This window comes from Ascidiella aspersa, chromosome 6, assembly GCF_963924565.1.
Source record: "Ascidiella aspersa chromosome 6, kaAscAspe10.2, whole genome shotgun sequence".
Classification (NCBI taxonomy): Eukaryota; Metazoa; Chordata; class Ascidiacea; order Phlebobranchia; family Ascidiidae; genus Ascidiella; species Ascidiella aspersa.
In genome coordinates, this window is record NC_139452.1 from 17,035,939 (window position 1) to 17,057,027 (window position 21,089).

At 37.2% G+C, this 21,089-nt stretch overlaps 2 protein-coding genes across 2 annotated transcripts; one reads left to right on the forward strand and one right to left on the reverse strand.

Moving 5' to 3' along the window:
- Positions 1-2,183: 2,183 nt before the first annotated feature.
- On the reverse strand, positions 2,184-4,202 carry LOC146140524 (type-1 angiotensin II receptor A-like). The gene is made up of 2 exons (XM_083392644.1): positions 3,096-4,202; positions 2,184-2,381 (listed from the first exon to the last, which is right to left on the reverse strand). The coding sequence occupies exons 1-2, from the start codon at positions 4,200-4,202 to the stop codon at positions 2,184-2,186; spliced, it is 1,305 nt and encodes a 434-aa protein (XP_083248770.1).
- Positions 4,203-7,414: 3,212 nt separating this feature from the next.
- LOC146140525 (uncharacterized) lies at positions 7,415-11,209 on the forward strand. The gene is made up of 3 exons (XM_083393144.1): positions 7,415-7,870; positions 8,304-8,413; positions 9,070-11,209. Exons 1-3 carry the CDS (start codon positions 7,722-7,724, stop codon positions 9,240-9,242), a joined length of 432 nt encoding a protein of 143 aa, XP_083249270.1. The 5' UTR covers positions 7,415-7,721; the 3' UTR covers positions 9,243-11,209.
- The last annotated feature ends 9,880 nt before the right edge of the window (positions 11,210-21,089 follow it).

Below are 21,089 nucleotides of genomic sequence, written 5' to 3' on the forward strand. Positions count from 1 at the left end.
TGCCTCAGAAATATTACGATCAACGGCAAGTGACGCCTATATTAGCCTTGCACGACAGCTGTGGTATACAGCGCTTTTAGGAACGGTCGACAATAATCCATATTCGACTAGCAATGAACCTGCTTGAACCCGTAGATATGCGGCGTGCGTCTCGTTAAGTGCTTCTTGTTGTTGTTTCGCATTAACAAAAGCTATGTAACTACAACTACATACCAATGCTTAACAGCAATAAAAAATACAATAAAAGCTCGCAGAAATGATTGCACTATCGTCTTAGAAAGCCCAAAACATAAAAAAGTTGTGCCGATTAAAATTGTGGTAATTAGAAAGCGCATGTGACAAATTTTATGAAGAGTCTTTTATTCGGGAACTGCATCAACAACCAACTGTGAATTTATGTAAAATCGCACTTGCCAACACCTGCTAAATACAGAAAATTGTGGCTAGGAAGTTAGGGAAACCACAGGCAACTTCATTGATAGTGGCATATGTCACGCTAATTTAATATCGATAAGGTTGTTCTTTCATCAAATGTAAGATTCGGTTCATATTTTAATGTTGTTTAAAAGAAAGTCGCTTCGGTTAAATTTTACCAGTGAAAACATGCTTTTTTCAAAAAAAGTAACTATTGTTGTTTAAAATGTGTTTTGTAAAACTGCGATGAAAAGTTAGTTCACCTTGGACCCTAAAAAAATGGGCGACAGTCGCATACATTAGTATTATTTTGCATAAATAAATAATGCAGTACTGTAACTGATGTACGAAAGTGCGGAGACTATACAGCCTCCGCGTCATTTAAAGGGATATATCGACTTGGACGGTCGCTGTATTGACCTGACACGATCGATAGTCAAAATCATTCTGGTGAATTTCATTCGGAAACATGTCGACACAAATTATGCGTTATGTGCTGTTTTCCTTTCGCCAGTGGAACTTCAGTGCATTATGGAAATAACTGGTTTGCTAAAAATGATTATTATAAGCTTTCACACAAAACATAAAATAAAATATTAGATTAAAGCGCAATCTGCTTATATTGCATGATAGCTTATGGTGTTAACACTTTCAAAAGGGCAATGAGATCCACCGTCTAAACACAAACCTAATTTCGAGTAAACGCTCAGCAAAGCAAACGTATAGATTCAGCAGAGCAGATATCACCCTTTTAAAAAGTGCAGATACAGAGCGCATATATTGGCAGTTAAGGTGTTATGGGATTTTTTTAACACCTAGGTTTAAGAATATGTTAACAGCGAAATCACAGGGCGGGTATAATCGTAAGGGGCCGTTGTTGCATCAAGGTCTAATAAAATTGTTATAAAATACAGCGTAAAATGGTCAAACTGACGATTATAAGGGATAGACGAGAGTCATAAATCAGTGACTATAGAACTTGGACGTACAATAGCTGTCGTCAATTACGTGGTAAGGCCAACCGAATAAGGTCAATTCTACTTGGCCATATGGCGTCATAGAACGTTCAGACAATAAAGATTGCTTATCGCAAGAGTCATTTTGTACTGTAAACCTAAGGCTAAGACACATTGCAAACAAAATATACACCATAATGATGAAATGAATTTACTTTATTCAAATAAAACCTCAAGGAAACATATATGTAAATTGCAAAAGATAATTATGCAGCTGGAAAAATCGTGTAACATTCACGTTTAAACAATTGCTAAACACAAATAAATTAGTATTTACAATGTTAAAAAATATTGAGTTTGGCGATTTGATAACATGTATTGGGATCCAGTGTTTGAAATATAAATTGCCAAGATTTATTGTTCTTTGCAACGCGTTGGTTTTGTTGGATTTAAAACAAGCAATTTCGCAAAATTTGTGATGTGTTTTGCTACACGATATAGCTAACTATAACATGTTGCAATATATTATAATATATTGTGTGCTAATCGGTAACAGGTCGATAAGCCATAGTATTCACAGTATACAATTCGTTCGAGGGAACTATTGGAAAGGGCAAACGCAAGAGAAGCAGTCAAAGTTTCGTATATTACTAAAATTACCAAACATTTAACTTTCAAAATTAGCCAAATTTCGAAGATTTAACAGCACAACAGCAAAAAATACATGAAAAAGCTGCCAAGTGAATTTTCTGCAGCGTAAACCTGAGATTGTTCGGTATTCATACAGTCACGTCCACCCTTAGGTAAGAATTTTTATGCCTCAGCTTCGCGAATTTTAACCTCTTCAAAGTGGCGCGCATCTGGTGTAGAGATGACGGCTGTTGACTCCACATCGACCATGCACTCGTTAGCCTTGCCTAATCCTTGCATTACAGCCGGACAAGAGTAATAAGAAAAACTCTGGCCTTCGCACGTCGCCCCGTCCTGTGGACGTGGATTACTTGATTCGCCCTGACAATAAAGCGCAAACCATATAGTTATACTGCAGTGATAAACAAATTTTTTTCTTAAAGGGCCGTATCACTGTAGAGATGGAAAATCGCGGGCCAGATATTAAATTTTGTAAAACGAGACCTAGTGTATTTTTTCGCAATATGTTTTTAAATGAACGGCAATAAGGATTCTGAGGATACCTGCGCAAACTAGTTTTAAATGTTTGCAAAAGAGGTGCCTGTTTTTCGCAGTCAACTGTTTAGCATGCAAAATATATCACCATGTTTAGGTGTCTTTTGATGGGTGACTGACTGACTGTGTAAGAATAGGCGATTGTGGTAACGATGGCATCAACAAGCTTAAGCCACTGTCTATTTCGATGAATTACAAAGTAGCAAGAAAATTTTGCGCAAAATGTCAACAACCAGAAATACGGGGAGATTTTAACAACAATTAAAAAATATAATTACAGCTGAAATTTACGCATATAAGTGCAGTCCTCGGATATTTGTTTATCAACGACTTTACCAACATAGGTCTATATATTATAAAAAATAGCGAATTAAATAAGAATTATTTTTCATGACCGTTACTTAACCAGAATTCATTACAATTTAAGAATCAAAAATATTGCTAAATATAAAAACGGTGGAAAAAAGAGCAATCGGTGCGTGAGGTTGCCATTTGAAAACATAACTTTTACGTAGTCTTATTAAAATATTTTCAATGTACCTCGTGAGCTTGAACAAGCACTTGTATATTTTGTTTTTCTTTCGGTTTGGGCCGCTTAACGTGTGGACTCAGAGTGGCCTCTTCTTTTGCCTTGTGGCAACCATTTCCATTTTGCTTATCCTCGATAGCCGGATGACCGACAGTCATTTTGTAAGGCCGCGTATCATCCGTTCCACACATGTCTTTAATGTTTTCTTGAAAGTTGGTCGTTGTGAATGCGTAAACAATGGGATTTATACAGCTGTTTGCGTATGCCAATGCGATGAAAAAAGGCTTGATTTTGTTAAACAAACTTTCGTTAAAAGGTAGATCGGTCCACCAACCAACTGTTGCAGAAAATAGGTTCATAACGTGAAATGGAAGCCAGCATACAAAAAACGCGGTGATGATTAGCGCTGCTAGGTTAGCCACTCTGTCCTTTCTCACTCGCTTGCTTATCACCTTGTGCTTCACTGTCATCACTATCTTCATATAACAAATACATATTACAATCATCGGTATCACAAAGCCGACTGTGCTGTGAATGAACTCTAAACTACCCATGATGACCTCCTTGTTGCTGTAGTTAGATGGCATGTACAGAGCACATGTAACGACGACGTTTGGAGCCAAGGTCGAATCGATCTCACCAGATTCGCTCTCCGTCGTGGTGTTGAGCGGAAACACAGCAAGCTGTTGGAATATGAGGCGGGGTATCGTCAAAATGAGAGCGGCACACCAAACACTCACGCAAACCCAGCGCGCCACAACAGAAGTTCTGAAAATGTTAACCGACGTTGCGTGTACCACGGCCATCCAACGATCGACACTCATGGCAGTAAGAAAAAATACGCTTCCATACATGTTCACTGAAGTCACAACCGACGTAAGCTTGCACATGCCAACGCCAAAAGACCAATTGTATTCGGAGAGGTAGTAATGGCCCCAAAAAGGCACGAAGCAAATAAACAGCGCGTCGGCGAGAGCCAAATTGAAGAGGTAGGTCGTGGTGATCGACCAGGTGCTTCGCTGCCGCAGCAGCACAAATAAAACGACTGCGTTGCCAATTATTCCGATGACAAACACAATGAAGAGTATTACCGCAATGGCGGTCAATACCGCCGCCATTGTTTCTTTTACAAGCTAGTTCCGCCTTTACAAAAGTAGTCTGTGTTTTATCCGTTTATGTTTTGATGATCACACAATTATTATACAATCTTACATTTCTACTTCAGCATTGTTTAGGGCTAATGATGTGCGACCACATAGGCTTTAACACAAAATATTGAAATCGAAATACCATAACCGAACAAGCAAAAGCCACATTTAGATATTTTTTACTTTATAAAGATCACGGTCGCTTGCAGCATATCTTAAATATATATAAGACAATTATACTGTTACGAGGGTTACGTAAATGTAAAACTTAAAAGAATATCTATCTTAAAATTTGATTTGTTTGTTTCTATTCTTACGTACAAATATAATATGCATTATATTTTTGTTTTTTCGTTGAATTCAGTTACTGAACGAACATACAGCTGCGTCATAATGTCGTCAATAGCTTGTTAATTCAGTTTAGCAAATGTATAATAAAGTTGTGTCGAATAGATATAGCTTTTCTAACCAGACTTAGTTTGCGCTATTTAATTATTTGCAGCTAATCGGGAACATAAGAAATGCGAAAACTAGAACTTATGAAACACCGCCGGCAACAGGTTTGTCCAATAGTTGTAATGTGCTATTGCAAACTCCCGAACTATTTTAAAGGCGGACGACCACCCATCCAAGGGTTGTTGCAGTAAAACCAAATGATGTTAGTTTGCGTTTCCGTCCGTGTATTTCTTTCTGCTCGCTGCGTCATTTCGCTTGTCGTGAGTGGCGCGTCTATGACATAATCGAACGACGTAGCTAATCGCCGCTGTGCTTTTAACGATGCACGGCGAAATGACGTATTGCACAGCAGAACACTAGAACTGCAATTAGGGTCAACTTCGCTAGTGTACACAAGGAAAGAAACAAACGACGGCGGCGTATAAGTGACTGTTTAAAAATTATTCATTCCAGTACAACTTTTGGTTCTCAACGGCAGGCGTTTTCGCTTTTAAATTAAATTCCATTAAAATAATAATTGTTGTAATACAATAATGTTCTTTTAGCTAATTCATTGCCTTTCCGAACGGTTGTCACATCAAGCAACCTAAAAAGTCATATTTCTTTAACTTAAAATGCAAATAACATTTTCAGAGCTTGGGCGTAATTAACGTTAAGACATTTACAGAATATATTATAAGTTATAACCAAGTATTTGGTACAACAAGCTAACACTTTGTAAATCGTGCAACTGCAATCACACTGCATAATTCATTATACTGGAGAAAACAATCATAACCAAAACTTTGTTAATAATATTTTCAAAAACATCACAGGTTGACTTTCACAGCGCAACTATTGTAACACATACCTCGTGTGCACTTGGTTTACAGATATTCTAAAACTGTTTCTACAACGTTCAAGAACGGTCAATTGCTTTTTTTCAGTAGTTAAGTCAGTAACTGTACGGAGTCGGCTCAATGGCTCCCACTAACAGCTAAATTATTTAATCAGTATAATGACCAGCAAACATTGTATATTTTATTCGCTAGATTTAGTTTGTTTCAGACATTTAGGCCAAACATTTAAAAAATAAACCATAAAAACAAGATGGATAGAGGAAATGGGTGCGCAACACAGCACAGAAAGACGTGTAAAATGTTATGACATACAAAGTTTATAACATACGTCGCGGTAAACTTAAAACGGAAAAATAAGTTTATTGCCCGAAAAAGGTTTGACGCCGTACTAAATATAGTCTTAATGGTTTCACCATAGCCATAGGCACAGGGCTAATTTCAGTTTAAAAGAAACCTTTTGCGTTCAAGCGATGCAAAAAATAAAAATAACCGGTTCCAAATACCTAATAAACATACTTAACTCAAAGTGTAAAATCTCAAAGTGTAAAATAATGGAGCTTGCGCATAGTAAGAAGAAAAGCGTACCTAAAAGTTTGCAATACGGTAGTTCTATAGAATAGACCAAAGGCTAGAGCAGTGGTTTTCAACCAGGGTTCCGCGGAACTTAAGGGTTCCGCTAGTACAGACCAGGGGTTCCGCAATTTCTAAATTGTTTAGCTAATTGAGGTGTGTTTATTACACTGGGGTTCCTCGAGCCAGTGGAATTATTGCACTGGGGTTCCTCGAGCCAGTGAAATGTTTCCATAGGGTTCCACTACAGCAAAAAGGTTGAAAAGCACTGGGCTAGAGTAATACCAACTTTTAGTGCCCAGAAATGCTACGCGGAAAGGGGGTTTTAGTACTAAACTGGATAATTTCGCATAACCTAAATTGCATTTTGTGAGTGTAGACAGATTAAGTTTAGCGCTAGGCTCTGCTGAACACATAGAAGAGTTCAATCCGTCTTTACGTTAAAACGTTCTTTTAATGGCAAAAAAACATATTTAAAAATGCACTTAGGCTACGTCTTACATATAGCCTAGTTCAGTGGTTCTCAACCTTTTTTCTCTCGTGGCCCATTTTCGTTGCACAAAAGTTCTATGGCCCAATCATTTTGATGAAAGAACAAACTATAAAAGATGTTTATAACAAAAAATAGCGGAGCATATGTCAAAACGGATTAATTATTCAACCGTGTATTAGTGAGGTACTTGCTTCTGAACAATAAATTTACGTTTCATTTACATTCCTCCTTCCTCCCCAAGCCAATATTCCTGTAAAATGAAGTATAGTGACCGAGATTAAACTAAATTCTTCAATAAATCTAGCTTTTTTAAATTGGTATGTGGCCCACCTAAAATGTTCTTATGGCCCACCAGTGAGCCATGGCCCACTGGTTGAGAACCGCTGGCCTAGTTAATGTTCGCAAAAAAAATAAATAAATAAAATAACGGACCTCATTTTTATCCACCCCTGCATGCCATCTATCCTATATTTCAGCAAAGTTCACTGTCATTTGACTAATATTCACACGCCGAATTAAAAAAATATATACATACCAGTATCGGGAAAAAAATATATAAGATAGATGGCACTTAGGGTTCGGTTAAAGTTATGTCCGCCATTTTTTATTCTATCGGGAAAAAACAGAAATAACATTTTCATAGCACTCCTGATTTGTGTCATTTGAGATTTCTATCATTTTTCGTACAGTCATATTTCTGTTCATTGAAGCGTGGCTAAAGAAGTAAACATCATGTAGTTTTATAAAATAATACTATTCTATTTCCATAGTGTGTGTTATGCGGTTTATCTATGTGATATGTCTTCTTGTAAGGTTGAAACAGGCGGAATAATGATAAGTAAATGAAGTACTATATTGAAAATCCAAAAGCTTGAGAGTTGTATGTGTTCGATCAACTTAAAATAGCTGAGTGTATTTCACGGCAATTTTTCACATTGCATGGTTATGACCATATGGCATGATAAATTCTTTACATAACTATGGTTATGACCATGGTTATGTAAATAATTTATCATGCCATATTTTTTAATCTGAATGATAACTACTGGTTATAATTCATATCTAATATCAACAATAGAATGATCTCAGCAACATCCAAGCAATAGGATCCCCAAATTAATATTTGTTATAATGCCTTTGACTGCCTTAAATGTTCCAGAACCTGAGAGAAAAGTTGTACCAGAAGAAAATGAAGTGTCAAACAGTCCTCCTCCAATCCAAAATGCTCCTTTGAGTAGTGATGAAGTAGATAGTGACACAGAAGAGTTTGACCATAATGGGTAACAAGCACCACACTTTTTAACATTTTTGAAGTTTTTAATATATTACATTTCTGTAAAAAATTTATAAAGACACAATTTTTTTTTAATTTGAATTTTTTTTTTAATAAACCTAAAATTGTGTGTTTTATTAGGCACTCTAAAAAGGATTATCAAAAATATTTAAAAAGGGATGGATGACTGTAAAGGCTAACGATTAAAATGCTTAGACTTAAGATACCTTTTCAACCCACAACAAAAAAAATTCGTACAGAACTGTGTTGTAATGAACAGGTCCGCATGGGTGTAATAAAATAGTGTGAACACTGTTAACCAGGATAAAGTTTTCAAAAATCTAAAGTCAGGCTAGTTTTTCTTACTTTGTTGTTTTCTTAACAAGTGTATTTATTCTTAAGTACAATATATGGTACAATTTTTATTGTATTCTTTTTAGTTATCAACTACTGCCATTAGCAGAAGATCTTGATATTAGTTCTGAGGATGAAGAAGTGACAAACCAAGACTTCCATGAAGAAACACCACGAGAAATAGTTGTTAATGCAGGTATATTATATAAATTGGGCTGGTGTTCAGTACATTTTTACTTAAAATGTGTTTTGAAATAACAAAAAAAAATAGAGACCATTTCTCACGCCATTTTAAAACGTCGTAAAGTGCTGTGCGCGTTGGTCAAGAAAAGTTAACATGTTCTAATATCCACCAGCCATGCACTTTCTATATGTATGCGCAACTCTGTGCGCTTTACAAAACCCTGCAAATTGTACTGTGCCATACATAGCATTATTTCGAAACAACTACTATGCTGTACTGCAAGTTTATTCACTAATTCGCTTGGTTGGCCATAAAATATACAAATTTAATAATAATACAGTTTAATAATATATAATAAGATTAGACAGGACTTAAGCTGAGCAGAACAAATCAGAACTCATGTTTATCTATAATAAACTCTTAATAACGTTAAAAAGTAATAATATAAAAAATGTTATTGTAACTTACAATGACACTAGGCGATGATTTAAACCTAAAATAAAAAGGTGACTCAAATAGAATCTCAAACATGAAATAACTAGGCTCCAATCGTAATATCAAATAACTGGCTTGAGGGTGTACCAAGGTGTGCAATTAAACTTGGTGCTGTAGTGTATGACAAGTTCTGAGCACTATCAGTACTCTTATTTAAAACTAATTTTGTTTAGATCTTGTTCGCAAATCGATGAAAAGCATATCTCTGAATGAATCAAATATTCCAACTTGGGCCAAAACAATGTCAGATGAGGACTGGAACCAATATGTGAAAAGAGCAATTTCAACACATTCTGATAATGCAATTGGCCAAACAAGCAAAGAATATGAATCATCAAACAAATAACTGACAAATGATGCCTTCTTTAAAATCCATATAGTTATTCACAGTTGAGGCTTTAGATTTTTAGAATGACATCAAGATAAAATGAAGCATTGTTTTAATTATACACAGTTCAAAAACAAACATTCATTTTAACAGACAGGGTTGCAACAAAATATTTAAATCTTCAAGTCTTTGAATTGATTTATGTGTGAAAAGTTTTTTTGAAAACCCATGTTTGTCAAAAAGTCTTTAAATTTTATTTATGAATGCCTTACACCAGTGCTTCTCAACCTTTTTTCGAGGCGACCCAAATATTAAGCAACTATGACAACTAAGCTTTGGCGACCCAATATTTTTCTTGTAAGCGAACAAAACATAGGCATTAGCATAAAGAATTTCGAATTTTAATAATAAGACACTATTTTTATTTCTTCCTTAATTTTCTTAATTGAGAAATTTTGAAATCTCAATTAGTATAAACATGTGAGCTACTGCGGTCGGCGACCCAACCAAATCAAACAGCGACCCAATTTTGGGTCGCGACCCATAGGTTGAGAAGCACTGGCTTATACCATACGTCTAGAGTTCCCAAACTGGGGTCCGCGGACCAAATGGGGTACGTACAGCAGTTTCAGAGGGCCCGCAAGGAGAATTAGTCTTTTAAGTTTTTAAACATTATCTGTCATCTTTATTGTCTTTAGTTATGTTTTATTATTCGATCATAGCGTGTTTTATGATGTCTATTGTGACATCATAAAGCATCTATTATGCTGTACTACCTGCTATCAGCGAATCGTTCGCATTAGTAGAACAGGGTGGTCCCAACCCAGTTGCAATTTTAGCCAAATTGATCTGGTTAATTAAACCTTTTTTGCGCGAAATGATAACGTCTTTGTAATTTAGCGAATGTGTAGTATGCAACATTTCGCTTGCGCGAACATTCTACGCTTATATAATACAGTCTTCTAATTAAAATTTTTGTCAAATACGCAAGTTTTTCGCGCTTCGCGCACACCATTTTTCCCAGTCTCCTAACATTCGATTTTATTTTCGCACAAGTTCGACGACAGAAGCAAGTTTCTGGAGCTTATATGTCTTTCGATGTTACTTTGTGACGTTATCTTTAAACATTTCATGCCCCGACCAAACGAAAAGCATTGATCCGCTCCTGGTACGCATGTAGCCTACTTGATGTGGCCCGCAAAGAATATGCAAGAAATATTGTGGCCCGCGATGCTGTCAACCTTGGACCACCCTGGTTTAGAACATGGTCCATTGTGTTTTTTGCCGTTATTGTTTGTCTCTCGTGTATATTTATTTTTGCACCTATAGTTGCAATGATATTGCCCTGAAGAAGATCGCCTGAATAGATGGTCAAAACGTTTGTACTAATACTTTTTTTGCGGGAAGAACAATTTTACAATTGATTATTCAAGAGCTGTGGAGTCGGTTAAAAATAACGCGAGTCCGACTCCGGCTAAAAAAATAAACCAGAGTCCGACTGCGGTCAAATGTACGATTGTGTCGAGTCCCGAGTCCGGCGCTAAGTTTACAGCTTGTATTCCGCCAATTTTCGTAACTAAAAGAACGTGGACATTCAGCAATCCACTTATAGGGGTGTCATATAATTCATTCAATCACAATACATGTTTGGAAAATATTCCACCATATGCTATTCCATCTTTGCGATTTCCAGTTGGCGGCCATATCAGTTTAAAAATTTGGTACTGCGCATGTGCATGTCGGACTTTGGACTCGGGTAGTTTTACGTGGTCTTACTCGAGTCTAGAGTCCAACTTGAGCAAAAACAAATCGACTCCTGGAGTCCCTAGTCCGACTCCGCAGCACTGATTTGTACTTGTGTGGATCATGCCATTTATACTGTTTTTTTATTCAAAACATATTTCAAGCATGTCACTTTTAGGTTTTGAAAAGCTAGTAATTGTTTTTAAAAAGTCTTTGATTATTTTAAATAAAATTATGTACCAACCCAGAAGGCTAGAGCAGTGGTTCTCAAAGTGAGCTACTTGGCTCCCTTAGGGAGGAATTTTTAAATTTGGGGAGGAAATTTGTTCCAGGGAGGAAAAATGGATAAAAATAGAAGTTATTTAATCGTTAAATCTAACAAAAAGCTTATTTAACTGTAATGATTGGTGTTGTAAAAGTCTATTAGGCCTATAATCTAAGATTCTAAGTCCATTTAATACGTTTTTAACATATAGCCCCTAGTCATATGTTGGCAAAAAATGTAAAATTGAACAGGGTTGTTTATTTTGTTCTCGTTTAAAGGACAGGACATGCTATGCACCAAAAATGAATTAGGTAAGTTTGCACAACTTTGATTACGGAGTTCCGTTGAAAGAAACGGCCTTTTGGATTTCAAGAGAATCTCTCAAATGGGATAACAGTCTCGAAACACAAATAGGATTCGCGCAAAGCGCCGAAAATTTGCTACTATATGTGTAGGTAATAAAAAAGAAATATAATAAGTTAGGAAATCGGCTGTGACTGTGTGCAGTATTATTCAAACCATGCTGAGAAATGATGGCTTAGGTTTTTCTGCAAGCAAATTGTTTCATAAAAAGAGCCATATATGGCTCGCCAGCCATAGGTTCCCGACCTTTGCATTAGAGAAATATACACCAATGCAGGCATTTTAGCTACATAGGTATTATATCAATACCTACGTTATACGTTCAAACAAACTTAACTTTCAGACGTATATCGCATCTAAATTACATCGAAGTAACAAATAAAAAAGGTAGAATACCGTACCGGTACCTTGTGATTTTTCTGGGGAGGAATTCATAGTATTTGGGCTTGCAAGGGAGGAATTCGAAAAAAACTTTGAGAACCACTGGGCTAGAGCAAACCAACCAACATAAAAACATGACTAACTTTTTCATTAAATGACAATTGTTCCAAATGTTGAACCCAATGTCACTCAGTATCTTTTTGTTAAACATTTACTATACTTGGTTTTTTTAATCTAGCTCAGTGGTTCTCAACCTTTTTTCTTTCTTGGCCCATTTTCGTTGCACAAAAATCCTGTGGCCCAATAAATTTTTATGAAAGAACAAACTATAAAAAAGGTTTAGAACAAAAAATAGCGGAGCATATAGCACAAATTATTTATTTAACCGTGTGAGGTACTTGCTTCAACAATAAAATTACGTTAATTTACTTTCCTTCTTAATTCCTCCCCAAGCCATTAATTATTCCTGTTAAATCAGGTATAGTGAAACAAATGAAACTAAATTCTTTAAAAAATCTAGTTTTGTTAAATTGGTCTGTGGCCCACCTAAAATGTTTCCATGGCTCACTGGTTGAGAACCGCTGATCTAGATGCTAAACTATAGCAACTTAAAGTAAACAACAGGGATCGACCAAACGGGATGTAAAAAGTTAAACGTATTTAACTTTGACGCTACTCGGCATTGCCCATGTTAAATATGGTAGCCTATTTGCAATTCTGCCTAATACTTATAGTCGCCTTAAACTCGGTATGATAAAAAATATTGCTTGGACTACTGTCCATGTCCCCGCGATGTAAAGCAATTAGGGCTGAAATAAGCGCGATAATTTGTAAAATCCACCAGAATTTAGCATGGTTCAACAACATATACGAGGATCCATCAATAGCTGTGGTCTGTACACCGAAAGTCATTGCAAACTCGCCGAATCTGCAAGCAGGGCAGGCTAGAAAAACAACTAGCCTGCAGTGAGGTTCGACCTCACGACCTTCGGTCAAGACAGGATCGCCTCTCTACCAACTAAGCTACATGGGCTCAACCATACGCCCTTAATTTTAACACCAACCCATTTTCTAACCCCACCCATTACCCACCAATAAACCCAAAGAGGACCAATAATCCGGTGTCAAAACAGCGGCGCCCTCACGGCGACGGTCACATTAGGACTAGGGCGTCCAAACGTAGTCACCAAAAAGGCCGATGCCAGACCGATGGCCCCCGATCGTCCCATATCCTCTACCCACAGGTTCAGGCGTTATTTTGGACATTTAGGCTTTATTCCGACGAATTCAGGATTTATTCCGATAATTTAGGCCTTGTTCCGATGAATTTAGGCCTTATTCAAATGAAAGCCGTAAATCGTAATCGTTGGTCAAAAAGCAACTTCAGAAGGGCTAGATCTCAGTTGCTAACACACATATGTGTGCATGTTTCATTGAATAAATAATTTGGTACTGCGGATCAATTGAATTGCTTGTCTCTGAGCCTGCATAGCTCAGTTGGTAGAGCGACGGTCCCGGCTTGACCGGAGGTCGTGAGTTCCAACCTCACTGCAGGCTAGTTGTTTTTCTAGCCTGCACTGCTTGCATCATAGATCAACAGATTCGGTGAGTCTGCAATGGCTTTTAACAGATTCGGTGAGTCTGCAATGGCTTTCGGTGTACTAATTATACGTAAGCCGTAGGCCTAATCGTTGGTCAAAAAGCAACTTCAGAAGGGCTAGATCTCAGTTGCTAACACAAAATTTAGGCCTTATTTAGACGATTTTTATATTTAGGCCTTATTTAGACGATTTTCATATTTAGGCCTTATTTAGACGATTTTCATCTTATGCTGTACTGCAGTGGTCGGCAATCGCCGGTCCGCCGACCGGTACCGCTTCGCGAGGATTTCATTACCGGTCCGTAGCGGGGTATCCAGATGATATTTTGATCAAAACCCGATTTTTTTATTGTAAAATCAACTCCTCGTATGTACAATATATTGAAAACGGGACATATATAATGCTTTTTTGATGTTCAAGTGTGCTCACCTCAAAGTGCAATAGAATCAAATCATGCAAACAATATTTATAAACAATGTTGTTGTTCAGACCAGAAATTTTCGAAAAAACGCATGCATTTTAATTAGGACATTGGAAAAAGTTGTTATAAATTTCCTTTACTGAACATTTGGTGTTTTTAAGGCCGGTCCGCGACAAAATTTCAGCTTTAAACCGGTCCGCAGTGTAAAAAAGGTTGCCGACCCCTGCTGTACTGGATATTACTGCGTATTTGGCTGTATTATGTCGTTGGTCTTATGGTTTTATAGATGTTTCTGCTTTAGGTATTGTTGCTTTTTAGGTTATTGTGTGTTCCCGGTACTGCATTAGGTATTAGTCCTATTTGGCCTTATTTCGAATTGTGTTTTATTCTGACGTTGGTGTTGTTCCTATCTCGGTCTTATGGCTGGAGTTCTAAACAACGTCCCATAATAAAATGATTTATTGATTTGATCTATAAGCAGGAAAGGTTTCGCAAAAACGTATGCATTTTAATTAGTTTTAGCCTCTATAACAGGGGCTTATTTTCCTTAAAATACATAGGCTAAGCCAAGCGAAAACAATGACCAGTTTCTACATCTTTGGTTGTATCGTAAACACTTCTTTCAGGAACGGATCTAATCATGATCCTGCGAAATTCGATTTTTAGCCTGTTTGAAATACTAAAACGAAAATTGTTTTTGCGCTTCGCGCGAATCTCATCTGTCTTTCTCGTATGTTCCATGTGATTTTTTGGCAGCTTTACAGACAATAGCGTCCTATGCACTGTGGCACTCTCTTCAACGAAAGTTTAACAAACTTAGCCTTATATTTATATATATTTTTGCGCTTCGGTCGAAAGTATTCCGTCTTTAAAATATGAATAAAATACCGACTGTTTGTAAACACTGAAGTATACCGATTCACATTTTGTCAACCTAATTTAGTTGATGTTATGTGTTTCTCCTGATTTATATGGTCTTTGCAATATGGCCGTTGTACCGCAAGTAACACATGGGTAACTTAAATCCTCAAAAAACAGAGTTTTTTGTGCGAAATTTATTTTGGGTCTACGCGCCCCACAACTTGAGTAACGCCAATATATCAAGCAATGTACATTTTTTATCTGTGCTCAGGGCGTCAAGCCTCCTCTAAAGCCAAATTAAATTTTGCATTTTAAAACAAATGTATAGTCGCAATTTTTACGCGCTTCGCACGACATCTTGTGGCCTTCTTTAAATTTGACTTAAATTGCACATTCTGGAACAACTCTAAACGTAAAAACAAGTTCGTTAGTTTATTTTTTTATACCGTCAGATTATGACGTTATATTGCGTGTAAACAAAAAAAAAAAAAAAAATGTACATTTTTTTTACTTAATAGGCAGCTTATTTTCGCGGTTCCCTAGGTAGTATGGCCTATTTTCACCAAAATAAGACATATTTTTAAGCTTTGTAGTGATGTACGAGCTCATGGCGCCATATAATAAATATTTCAAAAACATTGTAAAATTCGTTTCGCGCACTCGCGCAAAGCGGCGTTTTTCAGATTTGCAGAGACGGCTTAAGTGACCGTACGCTGACCTTTTTTTTTAATGTAACAAAAACAATAAATTAAAAAAAAATACCGGTGTACCAAAAAATCGCGCTCGCTTCGCTCGCCAGGTGTGCCCCAAATGGTTAACAAACACTAAAATAGATTAACTATAAAAGTTATCGCGTATTCTCAAAGTAATTTTATTACACTTTTTAATAGTAGTAGGGGGATGACGACGTATGGACTCGAATTTTAAACCAAGTAAACGCTTTTTTTAGCGAATTTGCGCCAAGACTTTACTGCCCCACGTTTTTAAAGTGCAAAAAAATCGGAGGCCCACCTGATTCACAATTGTTATAAAGTTGTAACAATACAAATTCTCATTTAACATATGTTGTGCGGCCCGCAGAGACCTATCTGAGTTTGATTTTGGCTCGCGACTACTACACAAATGTTGCCGACCCTTGTGTAAGGATTTGAATAACCTATATTAGGATTAACTCTGCATAGAGTTTTGCTCATTTCAGCAACCTTATTTGGCAAAAACCAACTACAGTAACTTAAAAATTGAGAGAAATGTCATGATAGAACCACAGCTGACCGCAGCAGACAACACTATGGTTTTATTGCGACGTGGCCTCGGCGCTTTCGGTGGCATGTGCGGTTGCTCTCGACTTTTCGGGAAAAAGCAAGATGTGTAGACATTAGACATGGTAGCGTCTTTCAGCGATATTCTTCATACCGGGTCACACTAGCAAACCGGCCAACTGTAGAGGCTAACCTTATCACTTTTTGTGCTTTGAAAAGGTCTGATTTTCGCGTTATTTTCCAGGAGTTCGTTTATTCGGCCAGCCGATGTTATTTTTAACTGAATTATGACGCCACGCAATGGAATACTTTTGTGACGTCATATCTGAAAAAAATTCATGGCCCTCCCCAAACTAAAATCCTAGATCCGCGCCTGCACCCCTGCTCTATAAATATAACAGAAAAAAAGCCTAAAGGCCTAATGATTTTTCTGACATCAAACCACCTTGAAAAAAAGCCAGATTTTGGAAATTTGTTGCAAAAAAGGCAATCTGGCATCCTTGTACGTGTCGTATGTCTAAAGCGTTTCGCGCACTATTGAAATCAGGCAACTTAATTGCGTCATCAAGGTGTTGCGATTTTCTACCGTCGAACACTTACTTTTAAACAGTCGTAGCCTCCTAATAATCGCCGTTTTTAGCGTCTATGATACACGAAACGTAAATTTTTTAGGCTTCGCCCGTACCCGCTATTTTTTTCTCTTTGGTTATTAGTTCGGGTTGGCTGATTAGCAAGTGTGTAATCAACAATTGACATCGCTCTTGCCAGGGTTGCCAGTTAGGATTTTTTAAAGCCAAATTTGAAAATTTAGGCTTTTTTGAACCTCTTTGGATTTTATTTTTCAAACGAAAAAATCCAAATGAAATTTGGCTTTTTTAGGATTTTTTGTTTTATTTAAAAATGTAATGGGTGTTATGTTAAGAAGATATCAAACTAACACAAAAAGAGAAACATTTCAAAAAAATTTTACAAAAAGCGACAAAAAATTGCCATAAAAAGAAAAATTTAATGTACAACCATAACCATTTATTGCAATTTTTTATTAATTCAAGGAAAAACAGACTTGTTATAGTTTGTAGTAGATTTGGCTTTTTTATTTGTGCCATCTGGCAACCCTGGCTCTTGCTAAAAACGTCGAGTTTGGCGCAGCTAATCTGTTCGCTGTCTGCCCTAATTCCCGATATTGGTGTAACAACGGCATTTTTTTTAATTGAAGCAGTTTCATAAAAGGTGGTCTAACTATGACTGTCTTGCGCGTTTTAAAGTCGCCATTTTTTAGAAAGTTTAGATTTTTGTGATGTTGGCACACCGACCCTGAATTAGAGAATGTGCTATGGTCCCCCTATATCTCTCGGAAACGACCCCTGTTGTATTTCTTTAGACCCCAACATAGAGCAAATGTTTATGTCAAAAAAATGCTGCTGTCATACCTACTATTTATTAAGTAACAAATTTAGAGGACCACTTCTGAGACTTTGGTTGGCTACATAGCAGATATAGGTGTACTTTTTGATAGTGTTAAACAGTCGGTGTTAACCACGAAACAACAACAAACTAAACAAAAAACAATTTGACAACTTTTAAAACAGAGTGCAAATAGTTTGATACAGTGCTCCTTTCTTCCGCACAATACCCTAAAATGCAGTATTTGTAAAAGATTCGACTGTAATTTTCAAAAAGTTTGCCAAATTCAGTAGTTTCTCAAATATTCTGTTACGTCACAAGCGACTTGAAACAATGGCTTTTTGCCAGGGCAATGTTTTTTTTTACATATTCGTTCAATGTATTTTGTCGGGAACGACAGAAATTTATGGCAGAAGCAACAGCTATGTTTTTTATTCAAATCGACTCGAAACTGTTTGCGCCCTTTAATGGGTTGTTCGGCATTACGTTCGAACCAGAGCAGCCTGTGAATGCTTTCCAGAAATGTTTCTACTTAATGGTCCCGGACTCATTGGAAAAACAGAAGACCAATCAGGCTATTAACATCGCTATGTTGTTGGTCAGTGTGATGGTGGTTATCGCGCTCTTCGAGGGTGGATGTTTTCTTGTACAAAGGTAAAAATATTTCAAGTTAGCAAACGTGTATCTTTGCATGTCTGTGTTTAGATAGCCGTATAATTTAACATAATCGACACTTAAGTTTGAATAGCGATATTTTAGTTGCAACGTTGTTTAGGTTTGTATCCTTTCTACGAGGAATTGTGCATTCCAGGAACGCTGCATTTAAAAAAGGCTTGAAGGTAATGCATAAGTTACACCAGTTTCTCAATTGTTTGTTCGGAATAGCTATTTTTATTAGGTTAAGTTTCCATAAAAAAGTAAAAACAAAATGGTGCAGTTGTAGTTCGCGGCTTAACTTTTTAATACGATGTTTGCTAGCTAGCCTACTAAAAATAAACGTTATCTACTAGGACAGGGTGGTCCAAACCCAGGCCCGCGGGCCACATGTGACCCGCGACATCATTGTTCATGGCCCGCCAAGCACTGTTGAATTATTGTAATGCGTATAGTTGAGGGTTTAATCAAAGAAATATAAGTGACCAACGATCAGCAAGCATACTGCAATTGTTTGGTTATGATTACATTTTTTCCGGTTACACTATTATATAAACCAGATTACTATCGCTTATCAAGTTCGAATCCAGGGGGTGACAAAGAACGCCTAATTTTTATGATGTATTAGACCGGTTTGAAAGTCGCACTACGTCTTAAGTTATATTTGCTTTTTGTTTTCCGTCTTTAAATGAGCATAACATAAAAATACAGCCCAATATAAATTACTATTTCTGCCACTTCAAAGTAAATGAACGATAAAATATATGCCGCGCTTCTGGAAAGTATTGTTTTACAGCAGTGGTTCTCAACCGGGGTGCCCTGGTACTCTATAGGGCGCCATTTTAGACGCTCAAGGGTGCCAAAACATATGTCAAATTCTTCAGGATTTAAATTTTTGCTAACAATTTTTTGTGTAGGATAAAAATTCCAAAAATGGGTTTTGTAAACCTTGTTGTAAAGGTGCTGTTGCAATCTCGTATTGTAACGTTACAATTACCCACTCAGCAAAAATACGAGCAAGGGTGTCGCGAACTATTTAAAATTTCCGTAGTGGGCCGCAAGCCAAAAAAGGTTTTACAGGTTTTCACTATGACTAAAGACTGACGCTCTCCGTGATGCAATTTTAGCCAAATTAATCTAGTTAAAAAAATTCTACGCTTATAAATGCAGTAAGCTTCTTCTAAATTGAAATTTTGTCAAATACGCAATTTTTTTCGCGCTTTGCGCGCACCTTTTTGCCAGTCTCGTTGTCACTCGATTCCATTTGCGCACAAGTTCAACGATAGTAGCAAGTTTGTGGACCTTATATTATATGTCCATCGACGTTACTTTTTGACGATGCTTTGCGGCGTCATCGTTAAACTTTTCATACCCCGACCAAACGAAAATGTAGCTTGCTTTATGTGGCCCGCCAAGAGTATGCAACAAATATTGTGGCCCGCGATGCTGTCAACCTTGGACCGCCCTGTAGTAGAATATGCGACTCATTTAACCTGTCGGCCACATTTCATATCATAATTCATAAGGTATGACAAACACAATACGGCACAAACTAAGCAAATCCTAATGTCGGCTTGTAAAAAGTGCTGAAAATAACCCTAATGTCGGTCGTGCTTTGTCGGTCTCGAATACCTCTTCATATTTTAATAGTCTTACTTTTAATGACAGAATTTACGTCAATTAAACTTGCTTTATTCGGAAATCGCTATATTTATGAACGAGGCAAACATTTATTTTAATTTTAAAGAACTTTAATTAACCCTTTGCTATGGCTAACATTTCAATTTAGGAATGTTATTTTTAGGTTAACGGTTAGTTCTTAAGTTTGTTAATTTATGTCTGCAATATTTTTTCTACCAAGATTTCAAGCAACCCAAATAACGATAAGATACTGACGCAGTGAAGTCCATTACCAAACCGGCTGTGAAACTTCCATACGAACCGCCGTTCCTGTTACCTGCTGACATGCTTGTGTTTCGTCAGACAGGATTCCCGACAAATGACCACGCGTGAATTTGATCATCACCTCCGACATGTTTGAAATTTTCTTGGTTCGCTTGGAAAGGAATGTCTCGACCAAGACCAATGCTCTTCTGACTAAACGAAGGCAGTGTAGGGTACAGAATCGTTTAGCCCAGTCACCAGTAGGTTCATCGGTTGTCCCTATCTAAATCACCGCAGCAGGTCTTCGTTCACTGCACGATTCAACCTGTCAAATCGTCCGTAAAACATCCATTTACCCAAACCTTCTCAACCCCGACGATTAACTCTGTAAGGACACACGTCTGTATCCAGAAGCAAACCCGAAATCCTTCCTATCTCTATTCAGACTAAATCTTTAAAATCCCTATCCGTCGCCAGCCAAACTTTGCAGTTTTTGGCAACAACAATTCCAACACAGACCATCAGAAAATGTTTTATGCCCGCCCACATCCAAACCGTAAATCCGATCCTAAGTCAATTCCAACCCAAACTTCCCAATCCTTTGTTAAAGATTCCTTTCCCCTAAACACGAATACTGGCTTTAGAAATGGTCCAAAAGGAAGCACCCTTATGTGAAAATTCCGAAATTCACTAATGACGATATTTTTAAAGCAATTAACAAATTTCCAAATGAAGAAAGCGTTAGAACAACTCCCACCGAAGAAGATTGGGAGAGGTACTACCAAGAGGAGTTGGCGGAAAAGGCGAACGAGGACGCACAGCGACTGACAAAGACGGCAGATTGCAAAAGACAGGACATAAATTCCTTCCGTTCAAATCCCGGAGACACAACAAACAAAGATACCCTTCTTGAAGTTGATGACATTATGAAAGCTATTAGTCAACTACCAAAGAAAAAAAGCGTTCGCCAGTCTCCCACTGAACAAGACTGGGAGCGGTACTACCAAGATGAGTTGGCGGAGCAGGCGA